The sequence below is a fragment of the Artibeus jamaicensis genome, unplaced genomic scaffold, assembly GCF_021234435.1.
Source record: "Artibeus jamaicensis isolate MK-2021 breed Jamaican fruit bat unplaced genomic scaffold, CSHL_Jam_final contig_477, whole genome shotgun sequence".
Lineage (NCBI taxonomy): Eukaryota > Metazoa > Chordata > Mammalia > Chiroptera > Phyllostomidae > Artibeus > Artibeus jamaicensis.
Genome location: NW_026521854.1, coordinates 8,555,031 through 8,575,509, shown reverse-complemented (window position 1 = coordinate 8,575,509; position 20,479 = coordinate 8,555,031). Strand labels below are relative to the sequence as shown.

Genomic DNA, 20,479 nt, shown 5'->3' with positions numbered 1-20,479 from the left:
GGCCTGGACCAAGTCTCAGACTTCATTTCCCCCAGGGCCTCCTTGGGGGGCCACCCCTGGGGGTCTTGCTGCTCTGACCTTAAACCAGCACAGCTAATGAACCCAGAGAAAAGCATGCGTCCCCTTGGAGCCTGTTTTTGTTTTTGTTTTTTTAATCTCCTCCTGGTCACTTGGGATAGAGAACATGAATGGGGAAAAGTAGTTGAAGATGCTTTACGGAGGACAGGACATGCTCTACAGGCATGATTAGAGCTTGGATTTATGCATTCAATTCTTTTCGAGACGAAATTCACATAACATGTAATTAACTGTTTTAAATTGCACAAGTTTAGAGTGTAAGATAATTAATGCGCTCACAGTGTTGTGCAGCCATCAGCTCTCTCTAGTTTCAAAGTTTTTTCATGGCCCCATAAAACACCCTACACCCATTAAGTAATCACTTGTCATTCCCTCTTCTGCCCATCTCCTGGTGTATATTAATTCTGTCTCTATGGATTTTCCTCTTCTGGATATATCATAGGAAAGGACATACAAAACATGGTCTTTTGTGACTGAATTCTTTCACTGGGCATAATGTTTTTGAGGTTCAGAGGCTGAGGTAACAGTCTATTGCATGGATGCACCACAATTTGTTTATCCACTCATCCATTGATGGACATTTGGGTTGTTTTTACCTTTTGGCTGTTATAAATGATGCTGATAAGAACACACATGTAAAAGTTTTGGTGTGTAAATATATTTTTATACCTAGGAGTATCTATCAAAAAACATTGTGGGGTCATATGATAGTCCTATGTTTAATATTTAAGGAACCTCCAAACTGTTTTCCGTGGCAACTATGCCCCAAATTTTTACTAATAGGGGCATTGCTGTGAGCTGGGGGCCCACATATTTACCTCACAAGTTCTTGACACCAATGACCAGTCATTATAATCATAGTAGTAAAAATTGCCAACAGTTGGTTAGTTATTCATTTACATGCACAAATATTTCATGAGCAACCACTGTATGCCAGGACTGTATGGTAGTTATATAATATATGATAGTATAGCAGCCTGTACACAGTACGTCCTCTGTAAAGCATCTTCACCTACTTTTCCCCATTCATGTTCTCTATCCCAAGTGACCGGGAGGAGATTAAAAAAACAAAAACAAAAACAGGTTCCAAGGGGATGCATGCTTTTCTCTGGGTTCATTAGTTATGCTGGTTTAAGGTCAGAGCAGCAAGACCCCCAGGGGTGGTCCCCCAAGGAGGCCCTGGGGGAAATGAAGTCTGAGACTTGGTCCAGGCTTGTCCCATCCTAGGTGAGCATACTAGCTCATTCTTTGAGTTTTTGTAGGGGGACCATGAGGCAGGCAGCATGGTTCTATTTCCACTTTGGCAGGTGAGGACATGGAGGGGCACAGTGGCAACATGGCTGAGTTTACGCACCTAGTTAGTGGTAGGGCTGGGAGTTGAACCTAGACTTCACCAGCCCAGAGGCAAAGTTTTCAACCAGAGTGATATGCAGCTTTCTACTGTGCATCATGTGGGGGCTTTTCTTCTATAACCTCCTCCAGGATAGAGTTTACCACTCCTTTTTTTATGGGAGGGAAAATTGATGGAAGAGGCATCCTGGACACAAAGTCTCCTGGCATTGAGTGGCTAGCGTTGGCGTGGAGGAGGGACCCAAGGATGGGAAAGCAAGGGTTCGGTTGGAGAGAGGGTTTAGAGAAGGCTTTCTGCAGAAGGCATTGGTGAAGCTGGGCTTTGGAGGATGCAGAAGAGCTTGCCAGATGAGTAATTTTGGGTGGAGGACCCTACCAGTGCAAATGTGTATATGTATGAAAGTGCAAGGGGAATTCAGGTGACTTGGGCTGTCTAGAGCAAAGATGATATGTGTGGAGAAGTGAAAAACTGAGACAGGAGCTGGACTCAGAGTGCCTTTGTACAGAGTGAATGAGCTTGTGTTTTATCCTGGGGGTGATAGGGAGCCCTGGGAGGTGTTTGAGAAATACGAGCATTGGACAGGCCTGAGAGTCAGAGAGACTTCTGGTGGGGGGGGGCTTGCTGGGAGTTGAGTCCTGAGAAGAGAGGAACAGCTAGATTCCTACTTTTCTCTCCAGTATTTCTTCTTTCAGGAAGCCTGTCTTGTCTTCCAGCAGCCTTTTCTTTGTGTCTCTGTTCTCTCCTGGCACACTTCCTACCTTCTTGATAATTGCACAGTGCACCTCTGCTTCCCTTTCCCACCCCACCCTGAGTCCCTCCAGGCAGGGTGTGAAGCTGAGTCACCTCTGGGTCTCCAGCATCACGCAGCATGGTTTGGGCACAGGAAGGTAGAAGAAGAAGTGTGTGTCAAATGGGAGAATGAGTGGACAGATGACTGTGTGTATGATTGGTCAATTCCTGGGGAGTGCATGTGTAGGAGGCTGAGTCACAGATCAGGTAAAAAGTGACATCACTTGAGTTTCAGGTACTTCCTTCCTGGACTCCTGCCTATTCTGTCCCAAATTTGTTTAGCCCATAGAAAGCAAATTGTTCCGACTGGTGTAGTTCCGTGGGTTGCGCATTGTCCCATAAACTGAAAGGTTGCTGGTTCAAGTTCTGGTCAGGGCACATGCCTGGGTTGCAGGTCAGGTCCCAAGTTAGGGGTATGGGAGAGGCAACCAATTAATGTTTCTCTTGAGCATCAATGTTTCTCTCCCTCTCTTCCTTCCTTCCTCTCTCTCTAAAAATGAATGAATTTTTTTAAAAAAGAAAGGAAATTCATTCACTCATCCACCCATTCATAAGTTCACTCACCTTTTTATTCATTCATTCTTTGACTGGTTCATTCATTCATACAATAAAAGTTTACTTAGCACCAATATATCAGGGATCGACATGGTCCCTCTCTTCAAGGGGTTTGTAAGTGGATGGACACAATCCAGAGAGGACAGGACAATGGTTGTGTAATGGTTACATTACTAACTCATTCAACAAATACCCACTGAGCGTCTGCTGTGTGCCAGGGCAGTGCTATATCATTTTATCTTTAAAACATCTCTCAGACAGTCAGAGACTGTCATCAAACTAGAAAACAGAGGCTCAGGAAGTAGGCAAATACTTTCCAAAGACCACATAGTCTTTGTAGAGAAATGAGAGAAACTCATTTCTCTCATTTGGTATGCATGCCATACCCTCCAAGCAGAAGGATGAGAAAAGAGTATTTAAGCAGAGAGGGCATCTGGTGAGAAGACTCAGAGCAGAGAGAGAGCATAGCTTTTTTCACGGAGCCAAGAAAAGTTTTGTGATGTTACATTGAGTGTATATTGTGTGGGGGTGAGAATAGAGAAGTTTGAGGGACATCTGGACTGGGGTAGATTATTCAGGGCTTTGAAAATGGGCCAAGCAACTGGTGCAGGAAGGGACATGGTTCAATCTAGAGTCAGATAATATTCCCATGGGGCCAGGGTTCAGGACAGCCTGCCCAGGGCAAGGCTATGGGCTGGGAACCTGCACTAGCAGAAAAGCGGGGATGCATTAAGTTGCATTCTGCACGGGGAGCACAGCCAGATTTGGAAGCGAGAGACAGCATGTGGGGTTACTGAGTGTGTGTTGAAGGACAAGGTAGGAAAGGCACATTGGGGCAAGATGGGACAGGGATTTCAATGTTAACCTGAGCTTGAACTTCTTTTACTAGGGTGATAGGGAGCCATGGGAGGTGTTTGAGCAAGGGAGCCTCATGTTCAAGTCAGCATGTTATAAGGATCTTTCTGGGGTAGGTGTTAGGATGGATTGGAGGGGTGAGGTGGGAGGTTGGAGCTCAAAGAGGAGCCCCAAAGAGATCAGAAGCAGAGGCCAAGGGTCAGAATTCTGTTTTAAGTCATCACTGCCTCATTTGTCTCCACAGCTGCTGTTGCCCCCAAGGATGACCTTTTGTATGGCTTCATGAAACCTTGGCTGGGTGAGTGTGGGACTGGGTAGGCAGGGGCTTCAGGGAAAAGGGATAGAGCATGAGGTTTCTTGGAGTGTTTAAGAGTAATAGGACAGATCCCTAACTCAGTCTTTGTGGCCCAGGGGATGGGCTGCTGCTTAGCAAAGGGGACAAGTGGAGCCGACACCGCCGCCTGCTGACACCTGCCTTCCACTTTGATATCCTGAAGCCCTACATGAAGATATTTAACCAGTGCACCAACATCATGCATGTGAGTCCCGAGGTTTCATGGGAAGAGGAAGTCCTGGTAGTGAAGGCTGGTCTAGGGTCCAGCTCATGGGTGAGCCAGGTGATGTCATGAAGCCTCACTTCATCTATGTCAGGCTTGTCATGCAGTTAGGTCAATTTGATGTCTCTCCCTTCCAGGATAAATGGCGGCACCTGGCGAATGGTCTCGTGGTCTCCCTTGACATGTTTGAGCATGTCAGCCTCATGTCCCTGGACAGTCTCCAGAAGTGTGTCTTCAGCCACAATAGCAACTGCCAGGAGTGAGTGTGGCCTACTTGGGGAAGACAGAACCAGCTGCTTTAGGGGCAAGGTGGTGGGAGAAGAAAGGTGCTGTTAGGCACCTTTGGGCTGCTGGTGCTCTGCCAGACAGGCTGTGTGATTCCAGGAAACTCACGTCATCTCTCTGAGCCTGTTCAGTAAATGCTAGTTTCTCTCATTTCTCTACGAAGACTATATGGTCTTTGGAAAGTATTTGCCTACTTCCTGAGCCTCTGTTTTCTAGTTTGATGACAGTCTCTGACTGTCTGAGAGATGTTTTAAAGATAAAATGATATAGCACTGCCCTGGCACACAGCAGACGCTCAGTGGATATTTGTTGAATGAGTTAATAACGTAACCATTACACAACCATTGTCCTGGTCTTTTCATTCATTTATTCATTCATCAGATATTCACTGTGTAGTTGCTATGTGCCTGGCACTATGCTAGCTACTGGGAATATGGTAGGGAAACAGATGAAATTTCAGTTCCTTGGAGCTTAGTCTAGGTGGGAATATAAGGAATAAGGGGCATCATGAATGTTAAGTTTGTATTACATAATAGGCTCTGACAAGTCTCTAACTTTGTTACTCTGGGCCTTGCAGGGGTGTGTTTCAGTTGGATAAAGTAGAGATGGCCTTAGTAATTAATTGATTAATCAATCTTAGAAATATTTGCCGAGTGCCTACTGTGTGCTAGTGCTGGATCAGGCACCGTGATTACAGTGGTCAATGAAACAGACAAGGTCTTGCTCTTCTTGGACTTACATGTTGGTGGGAAGAAACACCGTAACCATGAACAAATAAACAAAAAATTGACAAACTGTGATAAGTGTATGAAAACAAGCAGCACACTTCAGAACCAAGGACAGCTCCCCCAAACCCTGCCCCAGTGATTTAGATCACAAGTGGCAAATAGAAGGCCCTTGGGCTGTTTCTTTATCTGACCCAACACCTTGTTTCTACCCAGTGGCAGCACCGAGGTCTTGCTTAACTGTTAAGGGGTAGTTACATTTATACAGTCCTAAAATTATGTTCGGCCCTTTGAAGGCAACTGCGAGGCTGATGTGACCTCCAGTGAAAACGAATTTGACACCCCTGATTTAGTTGTTATTGTTTTAATACCAGCTTTACTGAGATGTAATTCACATACCATATAATTCACCCATCGAAAGTATACAATCCAGTGGTTTCTAGCATATTTACAGAGTTCTCCAATCACCACAATCAATTTTAGAATGTTTTCACCGAAAAGAAACCCTGTACGTTTTATTTCATTTTTTGGGAGGATATGATGTTTATTGAGCTTATCCACCAGAGTTTCTGTATGAAACCAAATGTTTGTTACTATAACTTTTGCATCACGATTAAAGTCCATTTTTTAAAAAATAGTCAACTCAATCAAAACTCACTACGTCAGAATCAATAGCTTCTTCGAAGCCACGGTAACACTTAAATATGGCTAAGACATAAATGCAGAAATTTGGCTGATTGGAAAGCTAACTAAACTTCCAACTTGATCAAATATAATTACAGAAAGGCAAAGTTGTGTTTTTCATAGAGATACAACCCATTGGAATCACTAATACTGGACAGCTGTTACAGTCCTGACATAATGAGAAATCCAAGCATCCTTTGGACAATCTTCTGCTGTCCTTTCTTGCCAATCAGAGATTTGTGGATGGGTGAAATGACACCACCACCAGCAACTGTAGCCTTGATGAGAGAGTCCAATTCTTCATTTCCATGAATAGCAAGCTGCAAATGAGGAGGGATAATTATACTTTACCTTTAAGTCTTTGGAGGCATTTCCTGCCAATTCAGGTACCTCTGCAGTAAAGTCCTCCAGGGTGGCTGCACTGTACAGCTGCAGTTGCACCCATGTGTCCATGACTGGTCATCCTAGATTTCAGGGCCCACCAGTAATTGTAAACCAGCTCTCTGTGAGCAGGAAATAACCTTGGTCTTCCCAGAGTTCTTCCCAGCCTTGCTGCCAGTCATTTCAAATTCTGCTGAAGCTCAAACAAGCAAGGCAGAGAAAGGACTAGTCAGACACCCAGCAAGATCCACTGCCTCTGTGGTCACACTGTGATTCAAACTGCCCCTGCACATTTTAGCACTCACCCCCCAGTGCCCACTTCTCCTCCAGGTCTAGGCAATCATTAATCTGGCTTCTATATCTATTGGTTAATCTATTACAGAAATTTCATAGGCAAAATTATACAGACTTTTGTGACTGGTTTCTTTTACTCTCCATAATCTTTTAGATTTATCCATATTGTAGTAGGTATCAATAATTCATTTTTTAAATCACTGAATAATATTCTACTTACCACATAATGCCACATTTTGTTTATGCAATTATCTGTTGATGGACACTTGGGTTGTGTCCACTTTTTGGCTATTATGAATAATGCTGCTGTGAACATTCATACATATGTTTTTAATTTTCTTGGGTATATACCCAAGGAGTGGAATTGCTGGTTATATGCTAACCTATTGCGTTTAGCTTTTTGAGGAAGTGCCAGATTATTTCTTAAAGTGGTTACACCATTTGACAATCTCACCAGCAGTATATAAGGGCTCTAATTTCTCCACACCCTAACCAATACTTGTAATTATCTGTTTTTTTATTATAGCCATCCTAGTTGGGGTGAAGTGGTATCTCATTGTGATTTTAGACGAGATCGGGCACGTTCAGGGTGGTATGGCCATAGACCTCATTGTGATTTTAATTTGCATTTCCCTAATGGCTAACGATGTTGAGAATTTTTTTATGTACTTGTTGGCCATTTTTATATTCTCTCTAGAGAAATGTCTATATTCTTTGCCTATTTTAATTTTATTTTTTTAATATTTTATTTATTTATTTTTAGAGGGGAAAGGGAAGGAGAAAGAGAGGGAGAGAAACATCAATGTGTGGTTGCCTCTCATTGTCCCCCACTGGGGACCTGGCCTGCAACCCAGGCATGTGCCCTGACTGGGAATCGAACCAGTGACCCCTTGCTTCACAGGCCCACGCTCAATCCATTGAGCTATACCAGCCCAGCCAGGGCCCTTTGCCCATTTTAAAATTGGGGTATTTGTGTTATTATTGAAGTTTAAGGGTTCTTTTTTGTTTTAAAATCCAAATCCCTTTGTTTTAGATACAAGTTCCTCATCACATACATGGTTTGCAAATGTGGCAATTTAGTTCTAGTGATGTTGCATCAATTTGGAAGTCCTCATCCCTCTTTGGGCCTGTGTTGAAATGCACCCAGGTTTTGGTTTTATTCTGTATGGTGAGGCCAACAGATCAGATGATTGCTACTGAAAATACAGTTCATTCCTCCCCATTCCCAAGATGTGGGGGCAGTGCCATACCACACAGGCCACGTGGGGAAGCACTGGGAGAAAGCATGGCAAAAGCCTTTTGGGGGGGTTCTAGGAAGAAACAGGAAATGCAGGGTATGCAGGATTGGCTAGTTCAGATAATTTCAGTGGGCTCTGGGGCATAGGGGTGCCTGTGTTGTCCAGTACCTGTCTCTGGGATGATTACAGCAGAATAGGGGCTCAGCTGAATCATGTTTGGGGTAGAGGCTGTGACATGGTTGGTTTGCAAAAGAAAGGCATGCTTCTGAGCTAAAGTCTCCAGGCACAGGCTAGTCCTGGGAGGGGCAATGTCACCCCAGGCAGCGAGGTCCCTGATGGTAGAGCATCAGAAAGATACAAAAATAAAATATAGTTAACCCTGGGCCTCTCTTTGTCATCTACCCACTGGGAGAGGGTGATTGTCTTGGGGAACGGGTCTACACTCACAGCCCTTCTCCCTGGCAGGAAGATGAGCGATTACATCTCGGCCATCGTGGAGCTGAGTGCACTGGTGGTCCGACGGCAGTACCGCATACAGCACTACATCGACTTCATCTACTATCACAGCGCAGATGGGCGGCGCTTCCGTGAGGCCTGTGACACCGTGCACTGCTTCACCACAGAGGTCATCCAGGAGCGGAGGCTGGCGCTCCGTCAGCAGGGGGCCACGGCCTGGCTCAAGTCCAAGCAGGGCAAGACCTTGGATTTCATTGATGTGCTGCTTCTGGCCAGGGTGAGGCTGGGCCTGGAGGGTGGGCCCTGCCCAGGATGGCCTCCTTGTGAGTTGTACGAACTGCCTGAAACAATAAACATCCAAACTAACTTAGACATAGGTTGCAGGCAGAGGCAAAATGCTTAAGACTTACTATATTTGTTTGCTAGGGCTGCTGTAACAAACTGCCATACATTAGGTAGCTTAAATAACAGAAATTCATCTTCTCGGTTCTGGAGGTTAGAAATCTGAGATCAAGGTGTCACCAGGGCTGGTTTCTTCTGCGGCCTCCCTCCTTGGTGTGTAGACAGCCAAGTTCTCCCACATGTTCACAGGGTCTGCCCTCTGTGCATATCTGTTCCTGACCTCCTTTTCTTACAAGGACCCAATGATATTGGATTACGGCTCACTCTCATGACCTCATTGTAAATTAATTACTTCTGCAAAGGCCCTATCTCCAAACACACTCATATTCTGAGGTCTTGGGGGGTTCGGACTTCAACATATGAGTTTCAGAAGTGGGAATGGAGGTGCAGGGAGGAGAGACACAATTTTGCCCACAATATTTGCAAAGATGAAATACATGACCTTGAAGACATGTGACAGCTGCAGAGAAAGGTGGTCACTCACTTGTGGTCCTGCCGTGGAATTTCTGAGCAGCACCAGGGTTCTAGATTAAGGCAGTCCTAGATTCCAGTTCTGACTTTGATGCTTCATGGATGCTTGACCTTAGTCATCTGAGTCTTCCCTCTGAGTCTCAGTTTCCTCATTTGCAACATGAGGACCATATGACTGATCATAAGATTGTTGGTGCTGGGAGCTAGCGGCTCAAGAAACACGAACCCCTATCTGCCCCTCCTCTTTGATTCTCTTTCTCTCTTTCTTAGATAAGTTGCATACCTCCATCTTCCTGGAATCCTTTCTCCTGCAGCTTGTCTTAAGAGAGACAGGAGGGCGTCTTTGACCTTGGAGAAGCCCCTTGCATGTGGAGGGTGGGGTGAAGTGGGATGAGCATTGTCTACTGGCCTTTCCAGGATGAAGATGGCAAGGGACTGACAGATGAGGACATCCGAGCTGAGGCAGACACCTTCATGTTTGAGGGTGAGGACATGGGGCAAAGCTGGGGGAGTGTGGGGGGGCACCCACTGTTTGAAGATATCATCTCTGCTATCTCCAGAAAGCCTCCATTCAAGCTCCTCATCTGCCTGCAGGTCATGACACAACATCAAGTGGGCTGTCGTGGGTGCTGTTTAACTTGGCCAAGTACCCAGAGTACCAGGAGAAGTGCCGGGAAGAGATCCAGCAAGTCATGAAAGGCCGGGAGCTGGAGGAGCTGGAGTGGTCAGTCTGTGGTCATGGGCGTGGTGGGGGCAGGTTGAGCTTTGGATGTGAATCTCTCTCCTCTACCACTTACTGACTTTCTGAATCTCAGACAAATCACTTAAGATTATTGGATTTTAACCCTTTAACTGTAAAACAGGATGACGATAATGCATCTGCCTACATCATAATGTAGGCGTTCTTAGGAGGGTCTTAGCAATGGTTGCAGTGATGCTGCATAACGAACAGCCTCTGAACTCAGGGTTTGCAGTAGGCATTTATTTCTTGCTCTTGTCGGCATGTTACTCTCATTACTGCTGGGTGATGCTGAATTGAACGAGGTTGCTTCCAAACTGAGGTTCAGGTTAAGGCCTGTTCCATATGTCTCCTTCTCATTATCCTTGAACTAGCAACTACTCTGGGCATGTTCAGCTCAAGGCAGACTCCAGAAGCACAAAGAGCCATAGACATTTTAAAAAGATTCATTAGGGTGACATTGCTTAATAAAATGATAGGTTTTAGGGGTACAATTCTACAGTACACCATCTGTATATTGTATCATGTATTCACCACACCAAGTCAAATCTCCTTCTATCACCGTTGACAGCCACACAACTAAGACCTCTGCTTGCATCATAACATTCCACTGTTTAAAGCAAGTCGCATGGCCAAGCCCAACATGAATGGGGTGGGACTTACGCTCTGCCCACCCAAGTGGAACACACTGCAGAATCACAGGGCACAAGTGTATAATTCAAATACAAAAGGAAGTGAAGAGTCAAGGACAATAATCCAATTGACTTTGGATGTTGTATAAACCTGCTTCTAGGTGATGCAAAGAAAACACAACACTAAATAGCATAGAACAGCAAGAAAGTGGTTCAGTGTCAACCCTTCAGCTTACAAACTTTCCCTTGGGTGCTACTGGGTCTTCCACACCTTGCTACCTGCCTTTTCAACTAAAGGAGAAGATGCCCCGGGTTCTGAGAACTGCACAGGAGCTGGCCTTTAGCCAGAACTTAATAACTCTCTTCTGGTTTTCCAGTGGTTCTTATGTTTATGACACTTTTATGCCAGGCACACTGTTTGCCCTTTAAAGTAGCAACATGAAGTTTTCTTTGAAAGAGAGCCTGTTTATGTAAACAATCTGCATTACGATCCAAGAGTTATAATTAATCCAGTTTTGGGCTCTGAGATTCAAGGGAAAAAACTAAGTAAGTAACAGTAAAAGGAGAGGATGTATGGGTTTTTAAATACTGAAACTGATCCATACAACTTGGTAAATTGCTGCCGCCCAGACCCCTTGGCTTTCCTGGCACCTCATCTATGCCCCTGATTTCCACATAATTCACCAGTTAAAAGGTTAGCTGGGCTCTCAGAAGTCTGCTAGTGTTGGTCTGATTTGCTGGGAGTCGGATGTTGAGGGTTAATAGTGTGTGCAAGGCACAGCTGCAAATGTCAAAAGTTGGGGCAACTCTGAGATCGAGATCCTGAGCTAGTTTCCCGTGTGGTTGCTCCTGAGTATGTGTGTGGCCTGGCCTCCAGTCACCCACGTCCCCATTCCATGCTCCCCAGGGATGACCTGACCCAGCTGCCCTTCACCACTATGTGCATCAAGGAGAGCCTACGCCAGTTCCCACCTGTGACCATGATCTCCCGCCGCTGCACAGAGGACATCAAGCTCCCAGATGGGCGCATCATCCCCAAAGGTGCGCACTGTGTGCTCCCTGCTGCCTGGCTGTGCTGTTGTTCATAGGGCCTGGTGGTGCTTGTTGCAGGTGCACCTTCCCTATAGATGGGGCAGCTTTGTGTGGATGTTGTGTAAGGGGGAGACAGAGGCGGGTGAGTCTAGGTGGAAAGGAGCAGTAAGTGTGGCAGGGTGGGTTCTCTGTAGGCAGAGGTAGGGGAGGGTTGGTTTCATTCAGTTGGCAGATATCCCCTGGAGACCCGGCCCTGTCCTGATGCTAAGGAACTAGAGAGGCCTCATCCCCAGGACCAGACTGGGGAATAAAGCAGGGCACAGACATTCCCAGCCACATGGGGTCAGGGATAGGCTAAAGGGAGGCACAGCCCAAAAGAATGAGCCATGGCTCTATCCGAGGGAGAATGCAGAGAGGGCTGCTTGGAAGAGGAAATGTGGGAGGTGAGCCCAGGACGTTGGAAATAAAAGAGCGAGAACCTCAGGGTACAGATAGTGAAAGACCTTCAATGCCAGACTGAGGCACTTGAACTTGATCCTCAGGGCAGCTAGGAGGCATGGGAGGCATTTAGCTGAGGGGAAATGCCAAATATGTGAGTAAGAAAGATCCCTGTGTAGCCAGCAGAGCAGCCAGAAAGGTGATAGGGACCTCTTAGGGAGGCATGCAGCAGAATTTTTCAGGGAAGGATGGGCAGGAAAGGTGCCAGATGGCTCGTGGAACACCACGCTCCAGAGGAAGCAGGAGGGGTAGGTCCCCCGAGGAGGCCCTCACTCCCCTATGCCCCACTGACCCCACCCCTCCCCACAGGGATCATCTGCTTGATTAACATCTACGCAGTCCACTACAACCCTACAGTGTGGCCTGACTCCAAGGTGAGCTCCTCTTCTCCCTCAGCTTCCTCCTCAGAAGGGGCAGTTGGAGGGCAGTGGAGCCTCCCCTGCCCTGCTTCCCAGGGAGCCAGACAGCAGGATTTAAGCACCCCCCCCCCATTTATTCACCCACTCAGTGTGAATTCATCAGGTCCACAAATGTTTATTGAACACCTACTGTGTGCCAGACCCTGTGCTGGGCACTGAGGACAGAGACAGATATTGTCTTTAAACCCTCACAGTGAAGTGCAAGAAGAGCAAAATTAAGATGATTTTGGGTATTGGTAAATGTACAAAGCAATAAAAAACGGAGTGGGGTGGGGAATAGGGGAGCACTTTAGCTCACATGGTGAGAAAAGATCTTGTGGAAGAAGAGATGGTTGAATTGACACCTGAAAAGTTTGAAGAGCGTGGGGAAGCATGTTCCAGGCAGCGTTAACAGCAGGTGCAAAGGTCCTGGGGTGGGAATGAGTCTGGTATGCCTGAACAGCAAAAGGAGGTGGTCTGGCTGGATTGTAGTGTGGTTCTCTGTCCAGCTGGGCTGCTTCTCAGAGACTGAGGAAGGGGGCCAAGCTGCTATGGATGCACCAGTCCTCAGACTCACCCAGACTGTTCCTACTTAGGTGTACAATCCCTATCGCTTTGACCCGGATAACGCACAGCAGCGCTCACCGCTGGCCTTCATACCCTTCTCTGCAGGACCCAGGTAACTCTTCTATTTCCCCCAGCCCAAGCCAAGCATAGGAGGAACACGGTGGCCGAGGACAGTCAGGGATGTGCCTGTCAGGGACAGAGACCACATCACACCTACGGGTCATTTCTGCTAACCCTTTTCGTATCCTCAATGCACCCGTAAGCCCCCAAGTCAGATATGTGACAGCACCCCTGGGTATTAAGTGCACCTACTGTGTGCTGGGCCCTGAGTTCTGGGTTCATAGGCTCCCAAAGGCTCTTTGCTGCATTGTCCCGTTTTGCAAATGAAGGAACTGAGGCCCAGAGTGGGAGGTCATTTACTCAGTCCCAGGGACCCCACTCACACGGTCGTCCTTTCTCCAGGAACTGCATTGGACAGAGCTTTGCCATGGCCGAGATGCGCGTGGTCGTGGCGCTGACGCTGCTGCGCTTCCGTCTGAGCGTGGACCGAACGCACAAGGTGCGGCGGAAGCCGGAGCTTATACTGCGCACGGAGAATGGCATCTGGCTCAAAGTGGAGCCCCTACCTCCACGGGTCTGAGCGCAGGTGCGCCCCTTCCCCCAGGCCCAAGACCCGCCCAGAGGCCGAGGCCCCACCCTCAAGGGGGCCAGGCCCCGCCCCCAATGTCCGGTGGTATAGGCCACACCCCTCGAAGTCCCGACTCAGCTCCTAGAGGGTCACGGTCCTCCTTAGAGGAGCTGGTAGGTGCAGGCCACGCCCCCTGAGGTCCAAGTCCCACCCCCTCCAGTGCTAGTTCTGGTTCTCTTGTTTGAGGACCAGACTAGGTCACACCCCTCAGGTCCAGACCCTGTCCCCAGCATCCCACAGATTCAGGTCCTCAGGTCCTGCCCACTGAGCCATCTAAGATCCTAAGACCAGACATCTAAGGCGTTCTGGGTTCAGGCCTGGAACCAAGAGGACTCTGGCAGGCTTCTAAATGGAGGACTTGGCAGCTGGAGCCTAAGGTCAGAGCCTTGAACTTGGACATACCCTTCCTGAGGTCCGCCCTGCTCAGATGGGTGAACCTCTCAGGCATCAGGCTACATCCCATGGCTGTTTGCTTTTGTTGTTTTTAAAACTCAGACCCTCCCTTCCTCCCAGCCTCTTCTTTCCTCCTTTACTCAAAGGCCCTTTTCTAAGTGTTCTGATTTTTGTAGAATAAAAGCAAGGGACACAGATATCCCACCACCGTCCACCCTCTAGCATGAACAGACCCTGACAGTTGGAGCCCAGCAAGGAAATGAGGGGCCCTGAACAGTTGGGAGGCAGCTGAGGGAAGCTGTGAGCCAGAGGGCTAGAAAGCCATTTGTCCTTGGACATGAACTCAGACTTTTGGGGACAGTTTGTGTATTGATTTATTTCATCAACAGACTGCATATTAATTGTCTGCTGGCACAGCCAGGAGTGCAGCCAGCTTGATTCCCGCCCTCAAGAGGATGGGGGCAACAAATGTTGAACAAATAATTCTACATATAAATATCTACTTAAACCTGTGACAAGTGCTCCAAGGCAGAGGTTGTTGGTACTGGGAGAGCATAACAGTTGGTGTGGGTGGCTTGGGGAGAGCTTCTCTGATACTGAAGTGGGAGTAGAGTTTGAGTGCTGACAAGGGAGAGAAGAGCATTCCTGGCCAAAGGAACAGCATCTGTAGGTCTCTTGAGATGAGGAAGAGTTCGAACTCACAAGGGGCCAAGGTGACTGGATCTGGAGAATGGGGCAGAATGGAGGAAGAGGTGAGCGGGAGCCAACCGCTTAGAACTGTGGGCCATGTCACTGTTCAGATCTTGTGGTGAGGGCAGTAGGGAGTTATAGCGGGTGTGTGAGCAGGGACACAACATGTAGTGATCGGATCTGGGTTGGCAGGGAAGTGGCTTGGAAGGGAGTATGTGGGGCTGGAAACCCAGGGAAGAGAGAGGCTGAGGGACGGGAAGGGCAGGGGCTGAGGGGAGGGAGGAGGTTAGGGTGAGTCCCCAGTGTTTGGTTGGGGGAACGGGATGGCGGAGTATAATGGAGATAAAGAAGGTAGGGCAATGAGGGTGTCTACAAGAATCACATTAATTCATCAAACGGAAACTCTGTGAGTCAGGCAGTGTTTGAGCTCTTGCATAACTGACATTCTAGAAAGGGGAGCCAATAAATGATTCATAAGCAAATACGTAAGTGAATTTACACAGGGCCTTAGAAACCATGGATTTTATTGTGAGAGAAATGGGGAGTCATGGAGAGTCCCAAGCAGAGGACAGACAAGATTTGTCTTATAGCCTTTGGCTGCTGTGATGAATAGGGACTGTGGAAGGCAAGGGTAGACTAGGAAGATGGGGCGGGGTGGCTACACTAGCCCAGGTGAGAGATGACAGTGGCTCCAACCAAACTAGGAGCTGTAAAGGCAAAGAGGGGTGATTGGATTCTGCTGGGGAATGATTGTTTTATGAAGGTCGTCCTGGCAGGTTTGCCAGTGGATGGAATGTGGGGTTCAGGAAAAGGGCAGGACTCCAGGCTTGAGCACCTGGAGAGAAAGGTGGAGGTGCCATCGACCGAGATGGGGAATGCTGAATGAAGTAAGTTGTTTTGGGGGTGAGAGCAGCATGTCCATTTGAGCCAGGAGGAGCTGGAGCATCAAGCTGGCAGTTGGTCTCAAATTTGGGAGAGTGCTAGGATATGCATTTGGGAAGCCTCAGCATTTAGATGGTGTTTAAAGCCCAAAGACTGGGTGAGCTACCAGGATGTGTGTGTGTGTGTGTGTGTGTGTGTGTGTGTGTGTGTTTACAGAGGAGGGACTTAAGGATCAAGCCCTGGGGCTCTGCACAATTAATATAACAATAAAGAGATTTAAAATTGATTGAGTGCTTCCTGTGTGTCCTTCTCATTTAATTCTCACAGGTACTGTTATTATGACATGGGTATTGCTATTATCTCATTTAACTAAGGCGGAAATTGCATGTCCCAGAGTGAAGTGACTCCCCAAGGTCCAACAGCGATATTATTGTGAGATCAGAGGACCCTAAGTCCTTTTCTAACACATTTCTTGGGCATCCTGGTCCTGCTCTGGGCCCTTAGATTTTGCCTAGAATGGGCATCAGCTGATAAAGCTGGAGTGATGGATTCGATGAGTCAAAGCTGGGCTGTCAATGCCGAGGCGCCCTCAGGTGGCTTGTGCTGGGATTGTTGGTTGGAATGCCCTGTCCAAGGCTACTTCCAAGATTAATTGAAGATATGTGGTCCCCGGACCCTGAAGAAACCACTGGCTCTTGCTGACACTGCCTCTCAAACACTCCCGTCCCAAAGGAGGTTCTCCCAGTGCTCGTCCTTCTCCAAACATCGCACAGGCCTCCCTCAACCTCACCCCTCCGCCCCCGACCAATGCCTCAGTGCAAACCCGTCATCTGCCAGCAAAAAATATCTTGACCTTCGGAGGTGACACATATGGGTTCAATCCCAGGCTCTGATCCTTGCGGTGGCTTTGGCACGCGACTGCCCCTCTCTGCACTTCGGGTCTCCCGTGGATTTTACTGGATCGTAATTCTTGCAATGCACGTTGACTTTCTGCTTAGGGTCTTGGTGAATGAATGAGACAGAACAGGAGGCTTGGGGTCTGTTAGGCTCAGGACTGGGCTCCACCCACGGGTGTGACTCGTAAGACACACCTGCTGCTCACTCAGACTCCTGAGGGGCCCTCCTTTCAGTCCTGAGCGTGTCATAGACTCCCTCTGCTGGACCGTTCGGGGGCGACAGGCTCTAAGGAGTTAACGGCTCCATTTAGCGAGTATGTGTGTATGAGAGACTGTGTGTGCGACTGTGTGGCTGGGTGTGTTGGGGAGAGAGGAGGGGAGACCCCCACTCACTGAATGACTGTAACTGTCCAAAACGGGCTATGCTCCTTGCTCAAGGCAGGAGCCCCTGCCCGGTCCCCCATCCTGCCTTGCGGCAAGCGGGACATTCAGAAGAAATAACGTGATTGCAGCAGCCCTGACTAATGATGGTTGGGTGCTTGTTCTCTGCTCTCTCCCAGAGGTCCCCAGAGGGACTGAGCCCCAGGTGCCCACAGTGGGACTTCCTTTCTAAAGCACTTTTCCCTGCTGCCTTCCCTTCCCAGTCTCACTTTTTGACTGCCCTACTGTTATTTCCTGAGATCATCTCCCAAAGAAGCCACTTGTGTTGAATTTTTGCTTCAGAATAAAATATTTGCCCCTGAATCCTTGTATCAGTCTGCTTCCAGGGAATGCACACTAACACACACACAGGCCTGTTATTACTCCCAATCCCCAATCCCCAATCCCCATGGGCCTGTTAATATGCCCCTTGTACTGAGGAGGGGTGTGAGGATCAGAGAGGGCAAGTTGCTTGCCCAAGGTCCACAGCTGGAGAGTGGCAAAGCGGAGCTTTGACCCTGGGCCCTCTGACCCCAAGTCCAGTGCTTGTTTCCCTCCTGGAAGCCCTCTTCCTTGCAAAGCCTGGAGGGATCCTTCACAGTTAGTAAAGTCCATGGAGTGCATACCAGAGGTCCTTAGACTCACTTGTGGCCAGTTCCTGTGCCTTCATTCTGTCACAAAATAAGAGAAATAATGGCAAACACATGCTTGGTACTGACTGTGTGTCAAGGGAATGTTATAAGCCTTTTATTTATTTATCTCCTATCTCCAAATATTGCATGGGCTTGGTGTAAAAAAAGTTGTAAATGTAAATATTTTAAAGGGAAATTCTACTTCTGCACCCCACCCCCAGTCCAGCAGTTTGGTTTGATTTTTTTTTAGTTTTAAATATTGCATATATGTACATTTTCATATATATATATACATGAAATACATACACATACATACATACACATACACACATATACATATGCTTATGTATACATAAGTATTTTTAAAGAGAATTACAAAAAGATTTTATTTATTTACTTTCAGAGAGAGGGAAGGTAGGAAAAAGAGAGGGAGAGAAATATAGATCGGTTGCCTCTCGTACACTCCCTATCTGTGGACCAAACCCACAGCCCAGACAAGTGCCTTGACTTGGGAATAGAACTGGCGACCCTTCACTTTGTGGGATGATGCCCAACCAACTAAGCCACACTAGTCAGGACAAGAGAATTTTTTATAAGAATTCATTTGAGCCAAACTGATGACATATGCCAGTGAGCAAGATCTCAGTGCTTCCACACGTAATCATTTTTTGAGGATTCCAAACATATTAAAAAATACAATCTGGTCCTGGCTGGTGTAACTCAATGGAATGAGCTCTGGCCTATGAACCAAATGATCCCATTTCAATTCCCAATCAGGGCAGGTGCTCGGGTTGCAGGCCAGGTCCCCAGTAGGGGGTGCACGAGAGGCAACACACATTGATGTTTCTCTCCCTGTTTCCCTCCCTTCCCCTCTTTCAAAAAATAAGTAAATAAAAAAATTTTAAGTGATGCAGCTTTTAAAAAAGATTTTATTTATTTATTTCTAGAGAGAGGGGAAAGGGAGGGAGAGAAACATCAATGTATGGTTGTCTCTCACACACCCATAGCTGGGGACCTGGCCTGCAACCCAGGCATGTTCCCTGACTGGGAATTGAACCCATGACCCTTTGGTTTGCAGACAGGCACTCAATCCACTAAGCCACACCGGCTAGGGCAGTAAATAAAATCTTTAGAAAAAATATAATTTGTTTCAGTTAGAATATTATTGTATAATAAACTACCAAGAAGTTTAGTACCTTCAATTGACAAATTTTAGTTTACTCACCAATTTGCAATTTGTCAGGGCTCAGTTGGGTTGGTTTTCTCTACTCTGTGTGGCCTTACCTGGGAACCTTGTCTGAAGCCAGAAGATCCACTTCCAAAAGAACTCAGTCTCGTGGTTGGCAATCTGGTGCCAGCTGCTGGCTGGGATCCTCAGTTCCTGCCAGTGCAGGGCCTCTCCATGGGGTTGCTTGGGCTTTCTCTCCACATGGTAGCTGTGTCCAGGAGGGTGAATTCCAAGGGGCCTGGAAGGAAGCTGCAAGTCTTCTTGTGATCTAGATTCCAGGTCCCAGAAGACACTGAGGACAGCTCAGGTTCAGTGAGAGAGGAATTAGATTTGCCTCTGAGTCAGTCAGTGTTCTCCAGAGAAACAGAACTAATAGCATCTATCTATCAGTCATCAATTTATCTATCCACTCATCCATGATGTATTCATCACCTGTCTATTACCTATATCATCTGTCTAGCTATCATTTCTGTATATGTATTATCTATCAGTCTTCTATATACACTTATATTTATCCTAAGATTTATGTGTGATATAAATCTTATATGCACATTTATAGCTTAAGACTTATACAAACTTACGTTATGGTGTATATTTTTCTCAAGATTATATATATATGTATACATATTGTACTACTTGGGAAGGAGTTGTGACAAATGACTTCTTTTTATGACACGCCACACTTTCCAAGTTTCCTCCTGTGGGTGTGGTGGTAGTCAGGCTAATTATTGTGGACAGCCCTCACCCAGCAAACAGAGAGAGAGATTGAGAGAGAGAGATGCAGTTGGTGTATCAGTGAGCTATCACCACATAACAAAGAGCCCCCCCCAAACTTAGTTGCTTAAAACAATGACCATTTTATTTTCTCTTATGATTCTGCACATCAGGTGGTCGTTTGGAGGCTCCACGGGGCTGGACGGTCCAAACGTCTCTCTCACACAGCTGGCAGTTGATAACTGGCTGTCGCAGCAGGGAGGTCAGTGGGGGCTGTTGATGAGTTTTACACGTGTGAGGACTTTCCACGTGGCCTCAGCTTCCTTATGGCATTTGACATGTCCTGTGAGCAAATAAAAGTGTACGCTGCCAGCTATCCTCAAGGCCATCATTGGCATGGCATGACCTGTACCACATCCTATTGATGAAGCATCCCAGGCCAGTCCAGATTCAAGAAGGAAAACAAGCCCCTTTTCATGGGGAAAGCTGCAAAAAGACTGCAGTCACCTCCTCGGTGGGTCTGGGTTAGAGCCTGAGGTTCTGCATTTCCAAGATGCTGCATGTGACAGCCAGGCTGCTGGTCTGAGGACCACATTTTGAGCACACAGTTCTTCAGCTCATGGCTCCTAAGTCCCTTTCTTCCCTAAACAGTTAATGACCACCTACACTGTGCCAGGATTCACTTTCTCCTGTGCTGTCAGGTTGAATGACTTTGTCGTGCGGCAGGTACAAGGTCCTGCGCCTCTCCAGATGTCTGCTTCTTCTTTCCTCCTGCGGCTTCCTGGGCTTCCCAGGCCAGCTCTGCTGCCTCTCATCCCTGGCTGAGCCCCTGGCTCTTCTCCAGTTGGACCTGCCAGCAGGTGGCCCCAACCCAGCGGCAGATGAGGAGGAGGATCCAGGACAGTGTGCCCAACCTGCTGGGGGCTCCAGGAACAACCGCCTGCAGCTG

At 47.4% G+C, this 20,479-nt stretch overlaps 1 protein-coding gene and 1 pseudogene across 2 annotated transcripts in view; one reads left to right on the top strand and one right to left on the bottom strand.

Annotated features, from left to right (window-relative positions):
* Positions 1-14,578, top strand: part of LOC119046766 (ultra-long-chain fatty acid omega-hydroxylase) — a 32,046-nt gene extending 17,468 nt beyond the window's left edge. For both annotated transcript variants that reach the window (XM_053668030.1, XM_037141907.2), the window contains exons 5-14: positions 3,873-3,926; positions 4,040-4,167; positions 4,323-4,444; positions 8,258-8,525; positions 9,539-9,605; positions 9,716-9,845; positions 11,400-11,533; positions 12,332-12,396; positions 13,017-13,099; positions 13,450-14,578. In XM_053668030.1, the coding sequence (XP_053524005.1) occupies positions 3,873-3,926; positions 4,040-4,167; positions 4,323-4,444; positions 8,258-8,525; positions 9,539-9,605; positions 9,716-9,845; positions 11,400-11,533; positions 12,332-12,396; positions 13,017-13,099; positions 13,450-13,627 (1,229 nt within the window). In that variant the 3' untranslated portion in view covers positions 13,628-14,578. The remainder of the gene's footprint in view (positions 1-3,872; positions 3,927-4,039; positions 4,168-4,322; positions 4,445-8,257; positions 8,526-9,538; positions 9,606-9,715; positions 9,846-11,399; positions 11,534-12,331; positions 12,397-13,016; positions 13,100-13,449) is intronic.
* LOC119046866 (histone H2A.Z-like) lies at positions 6,041-6,442 on the bottom strand (annotated as a pseudogene).
* Positions 14,579-20,479: the final 5,901 nt, after the last annotated feature.